Raw genomic sequence first — 24,066 nt, 5'->3', positions numbered from 1 at the left:
TTTGAGGGTTAGGTGCTTCATCTCTGAATGAACACAAACCTGGAAGTCCTCTACTGTATATGTGTTCAGGGCCTCATATCAGCTGTATGCTATCTGTTTGGTGGTCCAGTGTTTGAGAGATCTCGGGGGTTCAGATTAATTGAGACTGCTGGTCCTTCTACACAATCGCCCTTCTCCTCAGCTTCTTTCAGCCTTCTCTAATTCAACAACAGTTGTCAGCTGCTTCCGTCTATTCACTGGGTACAAATATATGTCATGATTGGTATCTTTTTGTGAGCACTCCATAGCCTTAGTAATAGCGTCAGGCTTTGGGACCTCACCTTCAGCTGGATCCAACTATGGACCTGTTGCTGGACCTTCTTTTCCTCAGGCTCATCTCCATTTACATCCCTGTAATTCTTTCAGACAGGAAGAATTATGGGTCAGAGAGGTGACTGTGGGGTGGCAACCCCATCCCTCACTTCATGTCCTGTCTTCCTACTGCTCTATAAGTTCCCTCTCCCTATTGTCAGGCTTTTTATCTAAGGTCCCTCCCTTTGAGTCCTGGGAGTCTCTCACTTGTGACTGCTTTCTTCTCTCTCCTCTCTTCTAAGTGGGACTGAGGGGTCCTCACTTGGGCACTTCAGCTTGTTGAGCTTTTTGAGTTCTGTGAACTGCATCTTGGGTATTCTGTACAGTTTTGGTTTTGTTTTGGTTTTGATTTTTTTTTTGCTAATATCCATTTATATTTATATGCATACCATGCATGTCCTTTTGAGTCTTAGTTACCTTACTCAGGATGATATTTTCTAGTTCCATCCATTTGCTTGCAAAAGTCAGGGTGTCCTCCTTCTTAATAGCTGAGTAGTATTCCATTGCAAAAATGAACCACATTTACTGTACCTATTCTTCTGTCATGGGACTTCTAGGTTGTTTCCAGCTTTCTACTGTCATGGGATATCTAGGTTGTTTCCAGCTTCTGGCTATCACAAATAAGGCTGCCATGAACATAGTGGAACACGTGCTGCTGTGGCATGGTGGAGCATCTTTTGGGGATATTCCCAAGAGTGGTATAGCTGGGTCTTCAGGGAGATCTATTTCCAACTTTCTGAGGAACTTCCAGATTGATTTCCAAAGTGGTTGTACCAGTTTTCCACCCTATCAGCAATAGAGGAGTGTTCCTCTTTTACCACATCTTCTCCAACAAGTGTTGTCACCTGAGGTTTTGATCTCAGCCATTCTTATTGGTGTAAGGTGGAATCTCAGGGTCATTTTGATTTGCATTTCTCTGCTCATCTAGGACTTTGAACATTTCTTTAAGTGCTTCTCAGCCATTCAAGATTTCTCTGTTGTGAATTCTCTGTTTAGTTTTATATCACATTTCTTGATTGGGTTGTCTGATTTCTTGGTGGTTAGCTTCTTGAGTTCTTTATATATTTTGGATATTAGTTCTCTATCAAATATGAGGTGAGTGAAGATTATTTTCCCAATGTGAATATTCCCAATTTGGTCTCTTAGCTATGTCCTTTGCTTTACAGAAGCTTTCCAGTTTCATGAGGTCCCACTTATCAATTGTTGATCTTAGAGCATGAGCCATGGGAGTTCTGTTTAGGAAATTTCCCCCTGTGCCAATGGGTTCGAGGCTTTTCCCCATTTTCTCTTCTATTAGATTCAATGTATTTGATTTTATATTGAGGTCCTTGATTCTCTTGGACTTGAGCTTTGTACAAGGTGACAAATATGGTTCTATTTTCATTTTTCTACATACAGATTGTCAGTTAGATCAGTACCGTTTATTGAGGATGCTTTCCTTTTTCCATTGTATATCTTTGGCTTCTTGGTCAAAGATCAAATGTCCATAAGTGTGTGGTTTTATTTCTGAGTCTTCAATTCTATTCATTGATCAATGTTTCTTTTTCTCTACCTAATACTATCCAGTTGTTTGCTGCAATGTAGGACAGATATAGGTCAGGGTTGGTGATTCGCCCAGAAGTTCTTTTATTGTTAAGAATTGTTTTCGCTATTCTGGGTTTTTTACTTTTTTATTTGTGAATTGCTCTTCCCATGTCTTTGAAGAAATGTATTGGGATTTTGATGGGGACTGTGTTGAATCTGTAGATTGCTTTTGGTAGAATGATCATTTTTACTATGTTAATTCTGCTAATCCATGAGCATGGGAGATATCTCCATTTTCTGAGATTTTCTTTGATATCTTTCTGAAAGACTTGAAATTCTTGTCATATAGATCTTGAGAGTTTCCCTAAGATATTTTATATTTTGTGACTATTATGAAGGGTTTTGTTTCCCTAATTTCTTTCTCAGCCCATTTATCATTTTTATAAAAAAAAAAACTACTGATTTATTTCAGTTAATTTTATATCCAGCTACTTTGCTGAAGTTGTTTGTCAGCTGTAGAATTTTCTTGTTAGAATTTTTGGGGTGGCTTATGTATACTATCATATAAACTGCAAATAGATTTGATTTCTTCTTTGCCAATCTCTATCCCCTTGATTTTCTTTTGTTGCTTTATTGCTCTACTTAGAACTTTGAGTACTATATTGAATAGATATATGGAGAGTGGGCATCCTTATCTCGTCCCTGATTTTAGTGGGATTGCTTCAAGTATCTCTTCATTTAATTTGATATAGAGCATCTCAATGATTTCAAACTAACTGATTTGGCTAGGTGACCTGGCCAGATCTTTTACCACTTTTATTTTTTGAGGCACAGTTTTCAGTAGCCTTAAAGCTAATCCAGTTAGCCTGGTTGGCTGCTGAACTTCAGTGTTCTGCTAGTTTCTGAACCCTCAAGTCTTGGTTCACAGTCTTGCATCACCACATTCAACCTTTACATCTGTTTCTAGGACCTGAACTTAGATCTCTGTACAGCACTTTATTGACTAAGCTCTCTCTAGCCCAGTCTCCAGGGTCTCTCACTGAGACTACAGCTCACTGATTTGGTTTGGCTGGCTGGCTACAGAGCCCAAGGGATTCTCCTGTCTTTTTTTTCTCCCCCAGGACTAGGATCACAGATGTTTACTGCCACACCCACATGGGGGGGTGTAAGGATCCAAACTCTGGTCCTCATTTTTGAGCAGAAAGGACTTAATTTACTGAGCTACCCCTCAAGCTCTTGTTGGGTGATTTTAATTTCTATTTTGGATACTAGTAGATAATTTAATACACAAGATACACAACTTGTGAAAAAATGATATATTTGTAAGCCCAAATAATTAAAAAGAACCTGAGTTTTACTGTTTGAAATAATATTATAACAGGGTATTAGTATTTAAAATAATTCTACAACAGTCATTTGCTAAAGCTGTACTTTTATGTCTCATGGTATAATGATAACTACAGTGACATTCTTTCGAAAATATATGGGAAAGCATACCTTTCTGTGAGTCAAAAACACTCTGGCATGATTGCTGTTGAACGATCAGCTAGTTGCTGAGTGGGCTGCCATTGAGGGGCCCCACTGTTTAGAATGAAGCCTGTAACAGGAAACCTCAGCCTTTTATTAAATTTTCTCAACTCGTGGTTTGTAGCACTTAAGAGGAAATGAAGCTTCATTGTCTTACTTCCCCGGACTCCTTGTTTGCTTACTGGGTTCAGTCTCATATTTTCTTTCCATTCCCTGGGCTCTGGCAAGAAACCAGAGGCTAAAAATGGAGTGATGGTTAAGAAGGGATAGAACACAAGTTACCTGTTTCTAATTTAGCTCTCAAGCTTGGCAGCCAGGAAAGACCCTGTGACCTTCTGCTGAGGTCATATTTAAGGGGACTTAGTCTTTCCATGTTTATTAGATTTTAATTTTGGAACTCACATGAGATAGAATTCTTTCTTATTTAGCAACATGTGCTTTGCATTAATTCAGTAGTCTACATATTGAAGAAGATCATTTAGGGAATCTTGATGCACAAAAAATCTGATACACCCTGGAGACCCTCTGCCAACAGTTAGGTATCCTTTTGCAAAATTAGGAAAATCAGCCCTAGGTAACAATTCTCAGTAGAATAACAGAAGCCGAGTCTGTAGGAAAATAGGGGATTACTTGGGGGTTATCCAATCTTTAAATCCTACAAGGTCTTTAGGAAGGACCAGCTCAGTGAAATGCAATACACCCAGAGAACAAATAGATTCTAATTTCCAAATTGATGTTAAATACTGACTTTTTTGTTTAGATATAACCTCAGAATAGTTAATAACGTCATTCTCGGTCACCACGTTAACCAATGAAAAGCAATTGTCAGTATTCACTTCCTTAAAATATACGATAAGATTAAAAAAAGGTAATGCCTGTGCATATGGGCTCTTTTAATGGAGAGAGGTGGGGGGAGGGAGAGAAGAGGAAGAGGGATAGAAAAAAAGGGAAGGAGAGTATCAGAGTATTGTGGAGAGGGGAGGGAAGAAAGAAGGAAAGAAAGGAAGAAAGTGAGATTAAATTAAATATTAAAACATAGATGGAAAATATATAACCACTTTCCTTAAGTGACCTTAATCTCTGTAGAAAAAAAATCTGACAAAAGAAGTGTAGTCCCATTAGTAACATATGTTTGTTGTATAGAACGTCAGGATCTTAGGCCCTGCTCTCTAATTCAATCAAGCTCCCATCCCAGGAGGTCAGTAACTTCTGCTTTCTTCATACACAATCAGTCCAAGCTCTGCTAAACTTCTAGGGCATTTGTTTCTTTGCAGTGTGGTCCCTGGTGCCCACTTATCACCACTCTTCTGCCATGTGCCATCTCTCCAACTTGGTATACCAGCAATGTTAGAGATTTCTTAGATACCTGTTGGCTTGAGCTTCCCAAGTGTAAGTATGGCTAGAGTCCTCATTCCATGCCTTAATGCAGCAGGGTACTCAGAGTCAATTCCTGAGTTCTGTACACTAGCCTGTTACTACAGCCTCCTTGGACTAACCTACATCTGTCTCCACATGTTGTATAGTCTTAACCTGTTGAAGCTCAAATGTGAAAGCACCTTTGTTGGCATTTCTATTTGAGCACTTACTCCCTAACTGGTAGTATGTTTTGTAAGGATGTCTGATGCCTTTGGAAGTAGAATCCTCAGGAAGAATAGGACTGGACCTTAAAGGTTTGTATCCTAGCCTAAGTCTTGCCTGCTGTCTACTTCCTGATTGCAGACACAGAGACCAGTGGCCTCATGCTCTTTCACCATGCTTTCCCCATCATCATGTGCCATTTTTCTTCTTAAGGTGTGAACTAAAATAAACCTTTCCTCCCTAAGGTTCTTTGTTTTCGGTGTTTTTTGTTTGTTTGTCTTGTTTTGATGCCAAGTGCTTTGTCACGATGATGAGAAAATAACTAATATAGCCCCAGGAAAACATGAGCTTCCATTACCTTTGCTGTACAGGGCAGTTTATGAATTAGAGACTGAATAGAATCTGCTATCACTGCTTTAACCATGAGATGAACCACCGTCCTTTCCTGAGAGCGAATACAAACTGCCAGGTCCACACATTCATCTGATTAACTCTTCTTACAAGAATGCTCTCATTAGCATCAAGGAGAAGATTGAAGATGCAGGCACTTAACAATCCTTCCTTTTAAGGCTAGTTTCTAACTGGGGTATCACTCACTTGCAGTGGCACCCCCGTGACAGGATGACTTTGAAATTTTATATCAAAATTTACATCACAATAGTTGTGAATTTATTTTAGTGTCTGGTAGAAACCACATTTGGAGGTGCAAATTTGTGTATGTTGGCTCAGCAATTTCTACTGGCAGGCTATGGACACAGGAAAAGTGATACAAGCCGTGCTTCAACGACCATAACTGAAACAAGGAGAGCTAACTTTGCTTTGATGAAAGATGACTTTTTTAAAATTTAAATGTAAAGCTACTCATTAAGTTCATAATTGAGGAGATACACACTACAAATGCTCCAAGTACTATGTGAAAATTATATAGGGTATTTTCCTAGCATTTAACAAAGAGATTTTCCCAAAATACAATTTTACCTCTAGTCTATTATATCTGTTAAAAAAACGTTATTGCTTGTATTTCAGTTAGATGTGGTTCATTCTTTTAGTTCTGAGGGCAGTGGACAACTGGTGGTTCTATTATTAGTATTCCAGCTAATTTTTAGGCAATAATGTTTGTTAGTTACTGGCAAGTACTTTTGATCTGCTCTTCAACTTAATGGTGCAAAGTTATAAAATCTACATGGCTTGGCAGAACAAAGGCTATTCTTTGATGGTGTCACACCCCTGAGGGTGAGCTTGTTCTATCATGGTGGTGACTCTACCATCTGCAGCACATGGCTTCCCTTGTGGCCATGGAGAGGAGAAGAACTGTAAGAGCATCTGGCATATTCTGATCGGATCTACTCGACATTTCAATGGCCAGATTTATGACGGGCCTGACACTGTCTTTATAAAAGCTGATAAGATCTAGTTTTCCTATGAACCCAGGAAGAATTTAGATGATGACCAAACAATATTGTCTCTATCTCAATCCCTAAATGTAACCCATTATCACTGGAGAATATTTATTTAAATTTTCTTCATTATATGTCTCATATTATATTTGCTGATAATTAATTCTATGTTGATAAAGTGAAATCTTAGAATAAACTGAATCCCAAATAAGTTTACTATGTTCAGACTTAGAAGCTAATAGAAAGTTTATTTGTTTCTCAATGACATTTTGGAAGATTTTTTTCTCTTTGGTAAAAAGGCCACCTTTCTTAGAAGATAATTCTATGTGGACCCACATATAACTGACATGATTAAAATAATGTATAAAGCATATAATCTTTGCACTTTATCATGTGTCATAATTACCTGAAATATATTTGGGGACTGTTTTTTAATTACTTAGTTTAGGTTACTATACATACTACAAAGGCTCCAAGGATTATGTGAAAAGGCTATTCTTTGATGGTGTCACACCCCTGAGGGTGAGCTTGTTCTTTCTTGGTAGGTCTACCATCTGGAACACATGGCTTCCCTTGTGGCCATGGAGAGGAGAAGAAAATACCCTATGTTGGATACACAGTGGCCTCTATGCTTGGATTCCTGATTGAGAACACTGTATCCCCTCTTCTTTGAATAGCTGGAGAGAAAGATTAGTGATTTACGAAATGCTTACCTTTACCAACTAGAGCACACACAGACAATCTTTCTCGCATTACATCTTTCAGACAGCTTCCTGTATTGTAAAGGTTATTTGAAAAAGTTTCATGGTTCTCTTAAAGAAGAATGTATATTTTTGGTATTATATATTATTTTCACTCCTTTAAAAGATTCAGATAAGGTGACTGCCCATAGGATGGAAACATGGCTTTCATGCTCTGTCTTCTCCTAACCTCTAGTATATTTTGCTCTGTAATGACTTAATTTTTGAAATATTTTTATAAATTCTATAAGAAAGGATACTTCATGCTATTCATTTAGTGGATTCAGCTTTGTCCCTTTATTAGATCGGCCACTCTCTGTGGGTGTATTTTTTTATGGTGACTGTTAGGTCATTCTTCGACATTTGTTCATACTTTCTTCTTGACTATTTCATCTTTTTATAATCCTTCTATCTCTCATACAAAAAAAATTCTTTGTTACTAATATTTGATCAAGTGTACCTTCTTGGTCTGTAAGACTACTTTAGATACATAGCTGGATTGTATTTTATTTCATGAACTCAAAGCATTTGTGTTTGTATGCATCTGTGTATTTTTACTGGCCTGCTCAAAGAGGCCTTTCTCATTTTATTTTTCTATAGTTGCATTTATGAATGTCTTATTCTTTCTAATCTGAGCTTTTTAATCAACCTGGATTTTTTTCTTCTTTGAGACCATGTACATATAGAAGCTGGGGGGAGGGAGGGTTTCATCATTCCACTTAGACAACTTCTGAATACAGTGTGAGATATATTTGAGAAAATATGTTTGGAAACTACCTTGGTTCTAATTTTATTTGTATGAGAAAGATGGCATTTAATCTTTCAGAAGATGTGTATTGCTTTGTCAAAACCATGAGATGTACTATTTAATGTGTCTTAATGCAATTGGACGTGATGCAGATATAATATAAAATCAATAGCAAAATTGATTCAGAAGTCATGAATTATTTGTTTCCACTGTGTTGTGGATTTTCTAAAATAAGAGCCTATAATGTGTAGAATGTGCGAGAAAAATATGAGAATATGATGGGTGTGTGTTCAATATTGCATTCATTGTTTTGCTGTATTTGACAAACCTTTTTCTTCATTGTTTTCTGAAAAATCTTCGGAAATAGTCATCACACTGAATCATGATGATGGCATCATCAGGACTAAGAGAGCCTAAGAAATATATATCTGTTCTAGTATATTTTTCCTTATGCCTTAGTAACTCAGTTTTGACATATGAAGTCATGTTTTCAAAAAAAGTTCACTGTTCATAATTTAGTATCTTGAGTTTTTAATTCTGTTAATCTTTAATGACAGAAAATTGGAGTGAGTGAGGAGAGAGAGAGAGAGAGAGAGAGAGAGAGAGAGAGAGAGAGAGAGAGAGAGAGAAAGTATTTTAGCCCTCTCAGATCTTCTAATAAGTGGGAATAATATACATTGACAGACTGATGATTCAGAAAATCTTCATATTAAATTCATAATGAGGCTATATTATTGAGTCGTTAAAGTCCTGGGAGAAGAAGGCAGATGTCTTCCTGTAAGAGGTAACCTCACATAGAGACCTCAATAGAACCAGATGAGTACACAAAGCAGTAAGTAGTGGACTTAGGGCCTGCAGCTGGCTTCAGTGGATGACATAGGTACAGTGTGGAATAGACAGAAAAGCACACTGTGATGATTATGTAATGAAAGATATTCCACCTGGATCCTGGGTCTGTAACTTCTCAGCCCCATGCAAAATTTCTAGTAAATTAGTGTAAAATCTAGTCAAATTGATAAATACCCTTTCAAAGAACAGATTATATAAGTCATCCTTTAAAACAGAAGACAATGATTTAAACAAGATGCATTCTAAATCTTGGTAAATGGATCAGGACTGGATGGAGTAGAACAGTCAAGAACATCAAAATGAATGTGGGTAAGACAATCCAGTCCCTGATCTTTCACAAATACTTTCCACATCATCCCTAAAAAACAATTTGTAACCTCTTCACCATTTCTAAGGACTCCTACATTACAACATTGTGTGTTGTTGTAAAACTCAAATTACCAGAATTATGTCTGCACAATTATCTCTGGTGTAGCCCACTATCTGTGACTCAGGCTCCAGTTTTGGAATAGAAGCTCCATATATGGCTGCTCAAATTTCCTTCTCTCTCTATTCCCCATCATCTGCACCACCATTACTGTGAGGCACTTGTTGCTAGACACCAACCTTATCCTGGCCATAATTGTGGCCAGGGTGAGGACAAGTTCAGACTTCAGCATCCTAGTTTCTTGGCAACAGTGTCCCGAATGGATCAGAGTATAAACACATGACTCACTTGAGAATACTTAAAACCCTAGGGCAACTGGAATTATATGAGAGAAAGTTAGCTTCTTTTGAAGACCAAGGCTCTCTAACATAAAACTCGAAATGTCAGCAACCAAACTTTCTAACACATTCACAATACCAAGATGCAGAATGAATGAAATAACTGAGGAAGGAGTGTGAGACTGCTTCCCAGAGAATTCTGACAACACTCATTTCCCCTTTATGTCATTCATGGAAAAAAAAAGGGGGCATGTCCTATTATGTTTTCTTCCAGTGTGTGTGTGTGTGTGTGTGTGTGTGTGTGTGTGTGTAGGCTTGGGAAGTGTTAAGGGTGTAGAAGATGTGGGTGTGTTTAGGGCTGTGTGTTTGTAGGTGCTGAGGTCAGGGATTAAAGGCATCCTCTAGGACTCTCCACCTTATATTTTGAGACAGGGTCTCTCACTGAACCTGCATTTCATCCTAATAGGGTAGACTGGTTGGCCAGTGAGCCTTGGAATCCTCTTGTTTCCACATCCTCAGATTTAAGGTTATAAATACAAGCCCATTATTTCTCATTTAAAAGGTTATTTTTAGTTATATGTGTATGCAAGTGACTAAATGTAGGCTTGAGCTGTATGCAGTACTGTTGGAGGCCAGAAGACTAAAGTGGATTCCCTAGAGCTAGAAATGTAGGTGAGTATTAGGGGCCTGATATGCATACTGGAAACTGAACTCTGGTTCTATGGAAGAACGGGAAGGCATCTCTCCAGCTCCTATTCCTCATTGTTTAAATGGGTGTTAGGGATTTGAATGTCATTCCTCATGATTCTCAGCAAGCACTCTACCAAATAAGCCTCTCTCCAGCTCCCATTATCGCTTCTAGAAATGCTGCCTTTATGATTCTTTGAAACCCTGGGTTTCTTTTTCCCACAACCATAGAAGAAATCCTTTCTATTAGTATAATCAGGATTATATCTTTTTATTCTATTTTTTGAACATGCAAATCTGACTGTGGACCTCGCTCATGGTTAAGACTCTTCCTTTCAGCTTGCATTCCAATGGTCATTCTTGACCATTGGAATTTACATTGTGTGTTTGTTCCTGTTTTTACTCAACATGCTATGGAGAGTAGATAACTTTTAGAATATTTTACATACATTTTGTTTGAATCATGACCTTCAATATGTTTTAAATCTTAGCTCTCATTATGGTGTGAAAATACAGAGAAAAGAGAAGTTCTACCAAGAACTGTGAAGGATGCAAGATTTCCAACTTTCTGGCAGACTAACAAGCTGTCTTATTTTAACGAAGAAAGCCTGAAGGTTCCAGGCAGGAGACTTTTGAAAAATTGTCAGGTGAAGTACAATAGATCATTTTGTTGCTTTTAATTTATACTTTTGCATTAGAACTGGTTCTATAATTAATATTTACTTCCCATTTCAATTTCTGGGACATTCTGAGCAGGTTCTTACTTTGGAGTAAATGAATCTTCATTAAGTGTGTATAGAAAATTTTTCCGTGCAAATGACATAGTCCAGAATTCATTATGGTTAGATGACACTTCCTCCAGGAGGACTTCCGAGAGCATCTTCAAATACACATATATAGTAAAAATTCTGGAATTTTTCTTTCTCAAAAAAAAAAAAAAAAACAGACTATTATAAGGGCATGTTTTCATTTGAATCCCAGGTATGGGGAATGGGGCTATTTCAGATTGTCTTCAGCAGCTGATTGTGATTTACCTCATGCTCTAGCAGAAGTGTGGTTTTGCCAGCTGTAGATAGTTTCTGCTATTGTATGACACTTGAAATTCTGGGAACTCTTCAGGGGGTATATAAATGTTAGTATCCAATATGCAGGTTTGGAAATTGTTGGTTGTTCAGGGGGATTGGTTGAGGTTTGTTAGTAGTCATTCTCAAAGAAGAAACAAAAGAAAAATTAGATTCAAAATTAGACTCTCTCTCTCCCTATCCCCTTTCCCCCCTCTATCTTCTTTCTCTCCTAGCTAGTGTTATGGGAGTGGAACTAATAGGATAAAGGGTGGGAAAACAAAGAGTCCACAAAGTAGCAAAGACCACATTTATGCACATACATAAATATTTATGTATATAATATATATGTATATATATCATACATGTTCACATATGATCATTAGACACATATGTGATCATATTATTGTGATTTATTAGCTTATTTTTTTAATGATTGGTATATAGCTGAGGGTGACCTTAAACTTTTACTTATTTGCCTTCATGTTCCAAGCGCTAAGTTTATAGATGTGTGCCATCACACCTAATTATGTAATACTACTTGAACCCAGAGCTTTGTGGGCACTAGAACAGCACTCTACCAACTGAACTACATTTTCATGCCAAGCCCATGTGATGCATCTTTCTACATGGATCATTTAGAGTGTATTCCTTCATTTCTTCTAGTATCATAATTTTATAGTACTCAATGGTTTTTCTTTTTCATTTATGACTCTATAATAAGTACTTCATTTTCAAATAATTATGGATTCACAGAAGATTGCACAAGAATACAAAAATTGTGTTCTTTTGCCAATGACTACCTCAATGTCTTCTTTTTAAAAATTAGATATTTTCTTTATTTGCATTTCAAATTTTATTCCCTTTCCTCATTTCCCCTCCAAAAACACTCATATTCCCCTTGCCCTCCCCTTACTCACTACCCCTTGCTCACTAACCCACCCATTCCTGCTTCCTTCTCCTGGAATTCCCTTACACCGGGGCATTGAGCATCACAAGACCAAGGACCTCTTCTCTCATTGATGTCCCACAAGGCCATCCTCTGCTACATATAGGGCTGAAGCCTTGAGTCCATCCTTGTGTACTCTTTGGTTGATGGTTTAGTCCCTGGGACCTCTGGCTGTACTGGTTGGTTCATATCGTTGTTCCTCCTATGGGGCAGCAAACCCCTTCAGTTCCTTGGGTCCTTTCTCTAGTTCCTCCATTGGAGACCAATAATGGCTGTCCAGTCCAATGGTTGGCTGTGAGAATCCACTTCTTTATTTGCCAGGCATTGGCAGAGTCTCTCAAGAGACAGCTATATCAGGCTCCTGTCATCAAACACTTGTTGGCATCCACGATAGTGTCTGGGTTTGGTAACTGTAGATGGGATAGATCCCCAGGAGGATGGCCTTTCCTTCAGGTTCTGCTCCAAACTTTGTCTCTATATCTCCTTCCATGGGTATTTTGATCCCCTTTCCAAAAAGAACCAAAGTATCCACACTTTGGTCTTCCTTCTTTTTGAGCTTCACGTCATTTGTGAATTATATCTTGGGTATTCTGAACTTATGTGTTAATATCCACTTGTCAATGAGTGCATACCATGTGTGTTCTTTTGTGATTGGGTTAACTCATTCAGGATGATAATTTGTAGTTCCATCCATTTGCCTAATAACTTAATGAATTCATCATTTTAATAGCTGAGTAGTGCTCCATTGTGTAAATGTACCACATTTTCTGTATCCATTCCTCTGTAGAAGGACACCTGGATTCTTTCCAGCTTCTGGCTATTATAAATAAGGTTTCTATGAATATAATGGAACATGCGTCCTTGTTACATGTTGGAGCATCTTCTGGGTATATGCCCAGGAGTGGTATTGCTGGGTCTCCAGGTAGTACTATGTCCAATTTTCTGAGGAACCACCAAACTGATTTCAAGAGTGGTTGTACCAGCTTGCAATCCCACCAGCAATGGAGGAGTGTTCCTCATTCTCCACATTGTTGCCAGCATCTGGTGTCACCTCAGTTTTTGATCTTAGTCACTCTGACTGGTGTGAGGTGGAATCTCAGGGTTGTTTTTAATTTGCATTTCTCTGAAACTAAGGATGTTGAACGTTTCTTTAGGTGCTTCTCAGGCATTTGAAATTCCTTGGATGAGAATTCTTTTTAGCTCTGTGCCCCAATGTTTAATAGAGTTATTTGATTCTCTGGAGTCTAACTTCTTGTGTTCTTTGTATATATTAGGTATTAGCTCTCTATCAGATGTAGGGTTGGTAAAGACCTTTTCACAATCTGTTGGTAGCCATTATGTTCTATTGACAGTGTCATTTGTCTTACAGAAATTTTGCAATTTTATGAAGTCCCATTTGTTAATTTTTCTCAATGTCTTCTTAACATAATAACTTTAGCATAGCAGTAGCACTGCAGAATCCATATTGATAGAAACAAGATAGCATTTCATATTTACTGGTAATATTCATAGACATTATGTGTATGTTTGTGTACACATTAATGATGTGAAGCTCTGTGTAATCCCCAACACAGACAACATCCTTGACAGTATGATCCATTCCTTCATATAAACTATTACTCATCTCTAGTCTGGGCTATCATTAATTTGTTATTTGTTACAAATTTTATTAATTAATTCAGCCTCTTAATTTGGTTCATACAAATATTTGCCTACATAATAGCTTAAATAATCTGTTCCACCCAGTTCCTTTTCTTTTCCTGGATTGTATTTCATAATGTCAGTCTAGTCTCTAGAGGATAGTTCAGATAAGCAGGTTTTGACTGCTATATGTGTGAGTAAAAGTCTGTTCTCTCTTGAGTAAATGTTCAAGAGCACAATTTTCAATTCAGTTTGGCAAGTTCTTTGCTACTAATATTAATAAGAACTTCAAAACTATTTTCCAGAATAGCTATACTATTTCATAATCTGACAACAAAGACTAGTGACCCAGTTTCTCTACATCTCAGCTAGAAGCTGGAGTTTTATTTTAGTAACTCTGATGGGCATATTTGGTTTTTGTTTCCACTTTGTTTTTCTATTAGTAAGATGTGTCAAGCTTCCACTATTATCTTTCTGATTCTTTACTTATATATGAGATATATAAATACAATTTGCTGAATCCATTTAGTGTTGCATGTATGAGTACTTGTTTAGGGCTGACCACTGGGATTGTATACCTGTTTGACAGGTGATCCAATTCCTTATAATTTAACATAATTTTCTATTAATTTTATAGACTTGTAATATATTCAATAATAGTAGAATTTCATTCTTACACTGCCAGTTTTTTAAACTGCTGACTAGTGAGATACAGACCAAATTTAATTCATAGTATTAAAACACTTTTATTTTTAATTAGGTTTTAAAATACTGTAAAAAATCATGCCAGAAAACGAGAAAGATCCAGCTCAACCTACTACCAATGAGGACGCACTTGATACAGGTAACTTCCTCCGGACTGCCTTTTCTTTACAAACAGAACCTGGTGACTCATAGAAGAGGGCAATTGCACAGACAGTTGGGAATTTACAAAACCAAAACTTGCAGTGGTAAGGAAAGGGAAATGACACAGACAAGAACATTGGCTCATGATTTCCTATTGTCTGAATTTTTCTTCTCTCTTTTGTGTTGTGACACTTACTACTTTGTAACACAATACAAGCAGTGCCATAGTATGCTTGAGTCAGCTCTTCCAGGCTCCTGTCCATCAACTATCTATACCTCTCCCCAGAAGCTTGAGAGAGGCCATGGTGGTATTTCCTACTAGCAGACAGCAGTTAAGTGGTTAAGTGAATATTTTGAAGTCCTTAACATTTTGTTAAATGTTTTTTAGCATTATCCATCAATTTGCATTATTTGACTTGCATGGCCACCAAAATAATATCAATACCATTGATTTTTGGAGGGAATGAAATTGTTGATGGACATGTTCTAGGAAGAGCTGACTCAAACATCCATCCTGATGACATCATATCATTCCTAAACTCTCTGTTTTCTGTGTACACCATTCAACCATTGCCTAGAACATCAAACTCCTTTAAGCAAGGTTTTGAGATGTCTCTGCTTTGCTAAGCCTTAGGAACTTACCATGCCTCAATCCTCACTCTTGTACATTTCACCCAAAACATTAACTTTTTAGGTGTAAAGCCATGTTTCACAATGTCATATCAAACATAATTATGCACTAAACTCTTAAAAAGGCCTATCATTATTTGTGGTGATCACAAGAACATAGTATAAGGCAGTTTGGGCACTGTACTCAACACAATATTTTTATTAACAACCCAAGTAAATCTTTCTCTCATGTTCTGTCAGTCACAATGAAACTGCTGTGGTCAAATCAAAATACTAATTATACAACAAAAAATGCAACAGATTGGATAATTATTCCCTGTCCCCAGTTGAATTAAACAACAGATGAAATTATCAAACTTTGGCAAATTGTTGTAGATATGTTATTTTGTATATGCTAACAGTATTTTCATATGACTCTTATTTATGAATTATTTGGACAATAATTTATAATACAATTAATTCTAACTTTATAATCAAAGTATGTTTTTACAAGACAGAACATTTTAAAATTCAGGGCTATAGTTTTACCAAATACAAAATGGTATTTCACAGTACAATCAAAGCTATGTTAATTAAAATATGGACATGAATTTCTATTTATTATGTTTTATATGTTCATTCTACAGAATGGAAATATGTATGAGGTATGTTCACACTATAGCTTGCATCTAGGATGTTCTTACCTTAGTGCTATTAGAAGATATAGACACTTTTAAGCCATTGAACTGAGAGTATACCTATAGCAGAGCTTGCTCAGTGTGTGGAAGGCCTTCAGTTTGGCCTCCAGCCCTGCAAGTAAAAAGAGAAAGAAAGAAAACCAAAATGATACAATGAATGGGGTCAATGGAACTTTTCCAGTTGATTTCTATCAAGTAGGCTTTGTTATCATGATAATGGTTTTCAGGAAATCATACCCTGTGAGTAGGCCATGGCCATGGTTTTTGTTTTGTTTTGTTCTGTTTGATTTTTATGACTACAACTCTATCAGTCAAAAATAGTCTGCTATAAGCTTTCCAGATAAGAAGACTCCTGCTGACATAGCTCTACTCTTCTAGAGAGTATGTTCTCAAAGTATGTGTGAGATGTGTATTGCCAAGATTCACTCTGCTCTCCACTTCCAGAATATAGACTTTTTAGACCTACTGTAATCAGTTAGATGCAATTGGATGCCGAGTCATTCTTTGATGCTTTGAAATATTTTGGTTATGATGTATTATATCTGTGTAATAGATTATGTGCCTGAGTGCCAGTCTACATCCTTCTAATTCTTGTCTCTAACATCCCGATAATATGAAGCACATTTATTTACCTTTTAATTGGTAGTTCCTTTTTTGTTTACCTTTCCTCCCTCAAACTTGACTCTTATCTTATTGGACCATTTTAATCAACACAATAACTTTATTTTATATAGTATTTCAGTAATTTTATTTTACATATTTCTTTTATATACTACTATAAAAATTACCAACTCTATGTTCTCATATATTAAAATAATATTCCACATATTTAATTTTTGAGTATATATCCTCTCATCACTCCTTTTTAAACTTACTGAATCATTTTATATTCTCTATAAAACATATGGTTAAATTTTATTTGATTATTCAGAGAGAATTCACTGCCTGTGATATGAGTGCAGTTATAATTATAAAACAGTTTACTGTATTCTAGCTTTTGTTATTTTTATATTTAAATACACATGCATATACATATATAGCAACAGTTATTTTCTGTCATTACTAGTATTGTTGAGAGCTTGCCATTATATTAATTGCTCATATAGTAGTGGATTTCTTTGCTCTTAGAAACTGTCAGTTTGATCCACATTATTAGCAATGCTGACATTAGCCTGGAAGCTCTTCTTGCCTTTCCCTTACATCTATTTAGCACCTAATAGAGGAATGGACATTTTATTACAACCTCAGACTTACAAGGTATACCTGCTACGCATATGTTTTCCGCATTTGTGATTAACACCACATTTTTACAGTAGTGCAGCTGGAATGTGCCTGTCAGAGCACAACGATGTAAGTCCGTTATCCTGTTGAACATTCACACGATGTACAATTAGTTCAAAAGTTAACATATTCAAAACTAACTTGACACTATTTGTGCTGAAATCTCTAGTGATTTTTGACTCGCTGTATGATAACTATTTCCCATTGCCCTCAAAGGGAGAAATGACAGAAATACTCTTTCATTGTTCTGAAAAGTTCATAGGATTTGTAGATTCCTACAGACTCAGTTGGCAGTTTGGCTGTACATATTTATTGGTTCAGTATGATGGCGAACATTTTTCTCTTTTAATTTTATTTTTTGAGAATTTCATAAACACTGTGTGTTGAAAGATAATGATGGATCTTAGCTGTCAGCTTCATTGTTTGAAGAGTTCCTGAGAGATAAGTAAAGCCTATCTCTGAGTGTTTCTTAGGGCATTTCCTGAGAGATTTACTAAAAAGAAAAGAAGACCATCACTCAATATGAGCAGCACAATCTCCTAATCTAGGAACCTACATGGAGGTAAAGGAAAAAGGGGAGACGGTCATTACAGCAGGTCAATTCTTCTTTACTTCCTGGCCATCTTTCTCAGAACTACTCTGCCACAGCACTCCTGCCCTCTCAGTATAGACCATGATGATGAATCTCAGCTGTCCTCACCTTTAGCCTAGATTTCCTTTTTCTTCAGTGTAACTACTCTCCACTTTTACTATTGGTACATGGCACTATAGTTAGCACATAAAACTAATACATAATTTTATCTTGTGTCCCATAGGTAAAACATGTCTTCAAATAAAGGAGCTCAAAGACAAAGCGAGGGCATTAATGCTTGCAGGTATCACAAATGCATGCAATTCCCATCGTTAGCATTTTGACATTTATTTGTTGTCTTTAACAAATCGTAAATGAAGACAGTTGTGTTTATAATGTTTGATAAGTGAGTGTGTCAATTCTTTAAAAAATCATTTTTACTTATAGTGCATGATATATATAATTTATATTTTTCTTTGCTGTATTATTTAATGTGCACTTGCAGAATAGGTGGATATATCAATATGAGTGTTCTTCAAAAATGAATAGAATTAAATATCATATAGTGGGAAATACTTTACATAAGTGATGGCTTAAAATCTTTCCATTTCTATATATTTTTCAATTTCCCCTTATAACACAAAATATATTAATTTTACTAATATAAAGTGTTACTATAATAATCATTATTACTAAAATTTCCTTCCTCCACCTTCTACCTTTCTTCACCTACTTCCATGCTCCATTTCTGAAGGGCATGGATTCTGATATGAAATGTGAAATAGCTGATGGTAGTCCATCTTTGTCTAGGGCTTGCGATTCACATACCCCAGCTTTCCCAAGTGCTCTGATTATACTTGTGTACCATATCTGGCTTAGATTTACCTTTATTTGAATTTCCTAGCACTGAAATCATAAAATTCCCACAGTATTGTCTATTGTTTCCTTTCTTCAATATAGTTTCCAGATTTACTAATTCTGAGATAAATCACTAGTTCTTTTTCAATGCTTAGTATTATACCATGGAAAGTAGAGTTTTCTTTGCTATTTGTTTTTCTTAGAATTAGTGTATTTTCTATCTTACATTCTGCGAATAAATAGCATTGTCCTGAGATGACAATCTAACTCTCATAAATAAAAACTTGAGATGTAGTTGCTTATATTGTAGATCAATTTAAATTTGTAATGTGCTTTCAAACAAGCAACATATTATCTTTAAGAATTTTTAAATTTTTGGAGATTCTAAAGTAACAAGTCAAGATTCCCTTTTTTACATTTTCTCTTTTCAAAGGTGATCCAATATAACAGTATCTTTGTGTAGAATATACATTTCCATTCAACAATATTTATTTATTTATTAATAATATATGTATTTCCATCAGAAAGATAACCCAAAGTACACTTGCTACTTTTGGTGAATGCTGTGGTTTGAACTGGATTCCTCATTACACAGTTGCTAATTAATTCTTTTTATCAACTTCCTGTTGTGATGAATGCATTCTATAGGGAGTTAAGCAAATTCTATAATACAGAAAAAACATCCAAGAAATTCCTACTGTGCCCCTTAGTATTTATAGTACTGTTGTTCTTTTCAAGGAGAGCAGCTTTACTATGTAGCTTCTTAGATTTTCTTTCATATTGAGTCAGTTGCTTCAAACTATATATGAATTATATGCATATTTCAGCACACTGAAATGTTTGCTCTTTGTTTTCTAAAGAAAATGCCAGAATGCAAGGCTTGTCAGAATTCTTCTTTTCCAGACATGAGGATAAAAGGCTTTATGAAAGTAAATCAACAAATACAGAAGGTGAGGCCTGAATATGAGCCATTTAGAGAACGTTCTGTCTGAGGTTGTGGTCACTCAGTTGCTAATTCGTGATGTCAGCTATGTGATTTCACTAAGAAATAAATACTATGTATTCGTATTAACATAGAATGGGAGATGATTAATATGTAATATTTTAATATGTTATGCCATTCATGAGTAGCTAGTAATCATCATTGTTGGGAACTTTTTCTAACTACTGCCACTTTGGTTTTGAGTCCTGTTATCATATGGGGAAAGTAAGATCAAAGTCTCAGATCGAGGGGATCTGAGAACTTCCCAATGCCTGAGTAGCTTCCCTTGTAAGGAGACAGATGTTTTAGTCCAGACGTATCAAGGACAATTTCTCCATCTTGCTGGCAAGGTCAAACTAAGTTCGTGTTTGCACCCCTTTTTTCTGATTGGTGGAAACTGCCTTCCTTGACTCTTATATCAAAATATGGATAGACAGTCCTACATCCCACCCACTTCTCCTTGCTTTATGTTGTTGTTGTTGTTTTGCTTGTTTGTTTTGCCTTCAGTTTAGCTTCCAAGTTTATTCTGCAGTACTGACTGATAAGTAGTGGCTTGATTACAATAAATTGTCATCTGCATTGACCTGGTGTTTGAGTTATTATGTTGGATCTAAGCAGAATCTATGGCAATGATAGATCACACCACAGATTGTTTATGATTTGTTACATAATTTCAGAAATGAGTGAACTTTTAGTGTTGCAATAATGCTGGCACCTTTCCGGTTAATTGGAAAGAAGCTTTAAAAGTCTGCATAATCTAGAATTGAAATATTGTCTAGTAGTAAGATTCTGTACTTTAAAAGTGGTTTTAGTATTGTGTGTGGGAAGAGGTGAAAATAAGTAAGAGGATGAATATATTTCAGTGTTGATGTTGGAAAATTTCTCTGAGGATTTATAGCTTTATAAAAATGTGAATTTGTTACCATTGTGGTCTTTTTATTTCTTCCAGTCCAGTACAAAACTTGAATATAGTTTTATGATCTTGGTTTTGAGTTTATTGCATATAATAAGTTTTAGAACCATATTAGTTTTAGACAGAATTTCCAAATATACAGTACATGATTTATGAACCAATTAACTAAGAATACTTGGCCTATCCAACTTTTATTAATGTTCAAAGGTATTTAAGAAATGGCTTTTGCAAGAGCTTTAAAATCTTGCATGCTAAAAAAAAATGTGAGCATACACAATACTTTTACTCCTTGACAGAAGTGACAGCTAAAGAGATTATTAGCAGAATCTCCCATGGTAGCAGACAATAAATAAATACAACTAATGAAAAGGAACTCCCTGTTTTCCAGAAGGCCAATTTATTTAGTCTTTAGGCATTAAGATAAACATTAAAAGATAAGAAGAGCTTAGTGAAATATTAGTGGACACATGCCTATTAAAAGGAACAGAGCAGAATACAGGGGCAAAATCATTGTAAGTATAGAATAGGGTGAGTTCAAACATGAGAAGTTAGTTGGTTCAGATAAAGTAGCAAATTTCCAGGCCACAGTCAAAGAGTTAGAGTTTCAGGCTCAAGAATGTAAGCTTATTTCTGTTTCTTGTCTGATGTTACACGACCAAAGCCATTTCATGCCATGTTTGAGCAGATTACAATTTAATTATGGAATAAAATATGGAAACATTACTTATTATCACGATAAAGGCTTACAAAGTAATTGACCTAGGAAGAATCAATGAAAAGTTGAAAGGATTATTAAATGTGAAAGACATCTGATATATATCAAGAGGGAGGTATAGGATCCATAAAATCTATAAGGAATTTAAGACCTATTGTTGGACCAGTCCTTATAGGGACAGACTAGATAGACATAAGGAGTTGAATGACAAATAGGGAATTTGCCAGGCATGAACCTTTGCACTGAGGCTGAGGCTGGTGGATTGCTGTAAGTTTAAGTCCAGCTTGAGATACATAATGCAGCCCTTTCTCAAAAAGGTGTGTGTGGGGGGGGAGGGGTGAATTCAAAGGTGATTCAGTCATCTTAGATGTTGGCTATGAGTAGAAGGAAGAAAAGTAATTTTATAGATACACACTTTACAAATGAAGTTGGAGCCTTCATGTCTACTGCTAGCTGACTTTCCTGGTAAAATCCAGGCTGATGACAGGCAAAGAAAACCTGCAAAACTTTTTTCTTAGAAGATCATTAATCTCTATCAAATTCTTTTTTTTTCATTTTCTTTCTTTCTTTTTTTTTTATTACGTATTTTCCTCAATTACATTTCCAATGCTCTCCCAAAAGTCCCCCATACCCTCCCCCCCCACACTTCCCTACCCACCCATTCCCATTTTTGGCCCTGGCGTTCCCCTCTACTGGGGCATATAAAGTTTGTGTGACCAATGGGCCTCTCTTTCCAGTGATGGCCGACTAGGCCATCTTTTGATACATATGCAGCTATAGTCAAGAGCTCCGGGGTACTGGTCAGTTCAAATTCTTCTTTATGAAGAAATAAAAAAAAATACATTAGGGAAAGTTATTAGAGAGAATATTCCACCCCTTTTTACAATGAATTATTTAATATGGGGGAGGCTATTGATCAATACCACGACATGCATGAGAAGGTAGGACAACATGATGGGGTCAGATGCTTTCCTTCCTCTATGTGTGTCTCTAGAAGCAAACTCAGGTTATCAGGCTTAGTGGCAAGCACCTTTACCCGCTGAGCTGTCTTCTTACTGGTCCCACTTCAAGGAATGGTTGTCTATAATATTTTACAGTGTTGAGTGTATTTAAAAGGATAGAAAATGTACAAATACTTAATTCTGTCATTAGAATACATGTAGTGATTGGTTTTCAAAATCTTGTTTATCAATATAAAATTTAAATACTATAAAATCTGCTCCTTTTACACATCTAGGTTAATGACTTTTGACAAGTGTGTGTGTGTGTGTGTGTGTGTGTATTTAATGATCACTGCAAATAAAATTTAGTAATATTTTCATGTGGAAGGTAAATGGAGAAACAGATAAATGTGCAAGAGCTAAATGTGTCCTGTTTGTCTCTGAAAGAGGGAAGTAAGAGTATAAGTAGCTCAATTCAATGTCCAAAGAACGGCAATTCCCCATGGGGAAGAGATGAATCCTAACACATTTACTAAAGTCACAATTTGAAGAAGGGATGAAGCAGGCATGAGAATATTGTTGGTGCTGTTCATTTGTAAAAGGACACAAGTGACAATAAATTCATTTGTGAGGAAATGCTCTGGAGACATAGTCAGGCAAAGCTGCTGTGATTGCCTGAATGAAGACAAACTGGTTTTGAAACTTCAGATTTTAAAGAGCCTATAGGGACCAGGATAGGCCACAGTGAGACATTGTATGTGGAAGGAAATTGTATCCGAGTTCGTAGTTGGCTCCAGCTCTCGTAATATGGCAGTTAGTTCTATCATCTAGAACCATGTAGCCCAGTATGATAAAATTCTATGCAGATGTGGCTCTGCCATCAGCAAAGGATGTTTGAATTGTTCTCCATATATGAGACTTTATTCCCAATAGAGGATGGATGATCTGTCTACAATGAAGGCTTTATATTGTAGAGAAGCTATTTTTAAAGTCAAGAGCACTGTGTTTTCTTTCTTTTTTTTTTCAAATTTTTATTAGATATTTTCTTCATTTACATTTCAAATGCTATCCCAAAAGTCCCCTATACTCTTCCCCTGCCCTGCTCCTCTACCCACCCACTCCCACTTCTTGACCCTGGCGTTCCCCTGTACTGGGGCATATAAAGTTTGCAAGACCAAGGGACCTCTCTTCCCAATGATAACCAACTAGGCCATCTTCTGCTACATATGCAGATAGAGATATGAGCTCTGGGGGGTACTGGTTAGTTCATATTGTCGTTCCACCTATAGGGTTTGCAGACCCCTTAGCTCCTTGAGTATTTTCTCTAGCTCCTCCATTGGGGGCCCTGTGTTCCATCCTATAGATGACTGTGAGCCTCTGTTGGGAACAAAATAAAAAAGGGGGGGAGGCCCTGGGGCCCTAGGGAAGAACGGTAGGAAAAAGATGTCCACACCCGCCAGAGTTTCCCTATTCTCTGGTCAGTCAGGTGAGGGAGGGCTGCTATCTATCCTATCCACTCATCCCTTGGTGGGCATTCCTCTATCCCACTCTTAAGGGGGTGATCAAGGGGCATCCCTGCCTGCCCTCCCCCCAGAGTTACTTTGCTAAAGCCACCATGGTTGTGGGAGAGAGGGAAGACGGAAGAAGTTCCCAACACTGACCAGAGTGCACAGCGGAAGGAGCAGAGCAGAGACTCTATGGTTTTAGAACTTTATCATAGAAATACAGGGGAGAGAAAAAGCACCGGGGCAGCTAGGGCGCAGGGTCGGCTGACACTCGCCAGCTACCCACAACACCCACCACAGGATCTTAAGACTTCTGGTGAGTGGAACACAGCTTCTGCTCCAATCCAATTGCGCGGGACCTGAGACTGCATTAGTTAGGGAAGCAGAAAC

The 24,066-nt window shown here is 36.8% G+C and overlaps 1 protein-coding gene across 1 annotated transcript in view; it reads left to right on the top strand.

Moving 5' to 3' along the window:
• LOC110285128 (coiled-coil domain-containing protein 178-like) overlaps nucleotides 1-24,066 on the top strand; it is a 98,318-nt gene that overhangs the window by 6,005 nt on the left and 68,247 nt on the right. The window contains exons 3-6 of the mRNA XM_021151126.1: nucleotides 10,598-10,753; nucleotides 14,518-14,601; nucleotides 18,007-18,066; nucleotides 19,481-19,570. Coding sequence (XP_021006785.1) covers nucleotides 14,541-14,601; nucleotides 18,007-18,066; nucleotides 19,481-19,570 — 211 coding nt within the window. The 5' untranslated portion in view covers nucleotides 10,598-10,753; nucleotides 14,518-14,540. The remainder of the gene's footprint in view (nucleotides 1-10,597; nucleotides 10,754-14,517; nucleotides 14,602-18,006; nucleotides 18,067-19,480; nucleotides 19,571-24,066) is intronic.

This window comes from Mus caroli, chromosome 18, assembly GCF_900094665.2.
Source record: "Mus caroli chromosome 18, CAROLI_EIJ_v1.1, whole genome shotgun sequence".
Classification (NCBI taxonomy): domain Eukaryota; kingdom Metazoa; phylum Chordata; class Mammalia; order Rodentia; family Muridae; genus Mus; species Mus caroli.
This window is presented reverse-complemented; position numbering and strand designations above follow the sequence as displayed.